Source organism: Octodon degus, unplaced genomic scaffold (assembly GCF_000260255.1).
Source record: "Octodon degus isolate 3935 unplaced genomic scaffold, OctDeg1.0 scaffold00151, whole genome shotgun sequence".
Taxonomy (NCBI): Eukaryota; Metazoa; Chordata; class Mammalia; order Rodentia; family Octodontidae; genus Octodon; species Octodon degus.
In genome coordinates, this window is record NW_004524727.1 from 2,026,273 (window position 1) to 2,028,169 (window position 1,897).

Below are 1,897 nucleotides of genomic sequence, written 5' to 3' on the forward strand. Positions count from 1 at the left end.
CCATGTGAGGCTCTGATGAGCAGATGACCTCAATAGCTGCCCATCCCAGGCCAGGTCGGCTGACTTCAGCTTTGAGGTTAAATGTGGTTCAGTGGTGATGACGTTGTCTTCTCATCCTGATCTACTGTTCATTTGTTGGTTTTCACAGAGAAGTGATTGAGAAGAAACCAGAAAAGTTTAAAGTGCAGTGCTTGACGGACATCAAGAACCTGTTTTTCCCAAACACGGAACCCTTTTATGCTGCCTTTGGGAACCGCCCAGCTGTGAGTACTTACGCCTGTGAGGGGCAGGGCACCCCGCTCCTTCTGCCAGCCAGGGCCTGCAGGGCCTGCCAGAACCTCCCTTCTTGTCCAGCAAGGCCACCCTGCTTACAGGCTGGGTGTGATGGCGCATGCCTGCCACCCCAGCACTCGGGGAGGCTGAGACAGGAGGGTCTCAAGTTCAAGACCAGCCTGGGAAACTTTGTGAGGCTGCCTCGAAATACAAAATTAAAAAAAGGACGGGAGGTAGCTCAGTGTGCAGGTCCTGAGTTCAGTCCCCGTTAGTGTAACAGAAAAGCACAAAGACTGCATTTGAGAACATTCTAAGTTTTTTCTTCTGACCCCTGTCAATCCCAGGACGTGTACTCCTATAAGCAAGTGGGCGTATCTCTGAACAGGATCTTCACCGTCAACCCCAAGGGAGAGCTGGTGCAGGAGCATGCCAAGACCAACATCTCATCGTGAGTGCCGTCTCGGGTGTCCCTGAGGGGCTTGGCAGGGACAGTAGGCCTCTTAGCCGGTGCTGCCTGTGTTTCATCTTTAATCCCTTTGAAAATATGTTCTAGCCAGGCACAGTGGTGTAATTCCACCTCCCTAGGAGGCTGAGGCAGGAGGATCACAAGTTTGAACGCAGTCTGTGAAACTCTCAAAAAATAAAAATGCACTCAGGCATGGTGGCACACACCTGTCATCCCAGCATCTGGGAGGCTGAGGCAGGAGAATCTGAGAGTTCGAGGCCAGCCTGAGCTACATGGTGAGTCCCTGTCTAAAAGAAACAAAGTGGAAAAAACAAAAACAGCAACAAGAAAATGTAAACTAGGTTCAATTTTGCAATAAAAGGAACTGCATGAATCTGAAAGCTTCAGGTTTGATTTGCCGAGTTAGGCTTGAATCCTAGAGCATGAGTTGGATACATAGACGGGTTGGAACACGAGGAGCGCTGCGTTCCGGCCCACACTGGACACTTCCTTCGCTTCAGTTGTTAAGAATCCCCCTTGTATTTCTGTCAAAGTTCGGTTTGTCTGAGTCAGTGGGCTAAACTAGATCCTAGGTTTGGTCTTGTTTTGTTTTGCGGTACTGGGGATTGAACCCAGGGCCTTCTCGCTGAGCTGGATCCCCATTCATTTATTCCTTCATTCATTTTTTAGTTTGAGACTTGTTTTTGCTAAGTTCTTCAGACTGGACTTGAACGTGAGATCCTCCTGCCTCAGCCTCCCAGCATGCTGGGATGAAGTGCATGTCCTGTGCACTCGGAGCCTGTGTGCCACAGAGCTCCTTGCCCTCCAAGCTGCGAACAAGGCAGGCTGGGTGCTGGCCTAGCCACAGCAGCAGTGGCCCCGCAAGGCAGAGGCCTCCTGAACGTGCTGTTGGCTTTAATCCCAGGAAAGGCACCAGCCTAGCTTTGTACCCAGAGGGGCTGTCGCGCCTTGGGCACGTGCGCTGTTTACCACCAGGCCCTCCCAGCCGCTGGGCCTTCTTCAATAGACAGCCTTCCGCCTCGGATCCTGCTCATTCTTGAGTCCAGGCTTCGAAAGCCCGCGGGAGTCTTCAGTGAACCCGAAGTGCAGAGGTCCCGGGGATGGCAGGAGGGGGCGGGAGGGCTGAGAGGCCTGTGCGCGGAGCAGCTGGCTTTCCGC

At 52.7% G+C, this 1,897-nt stretch overlaps 1 protein-coding gene across 1 annotated transcript in view; it reads left to right on the plus strand.

Annotated features, from left to right (window-relative positions):
* Window positions 1–1,897, plus strand: part of Lpin1 (lipin 1) — a 99,824-nt gene that overhangs the window by 92,680 nt on the left and 5,247 nt on the right. Inside the window, 2 exon segments of the mRNA XM_023702417.1 lie at window positions 70–263; window positions 618–721. Of these exon segments, the coding sequence (XP_023558185.1) occupies window positions 70–263; window positions 618–721 (298 nt within the window).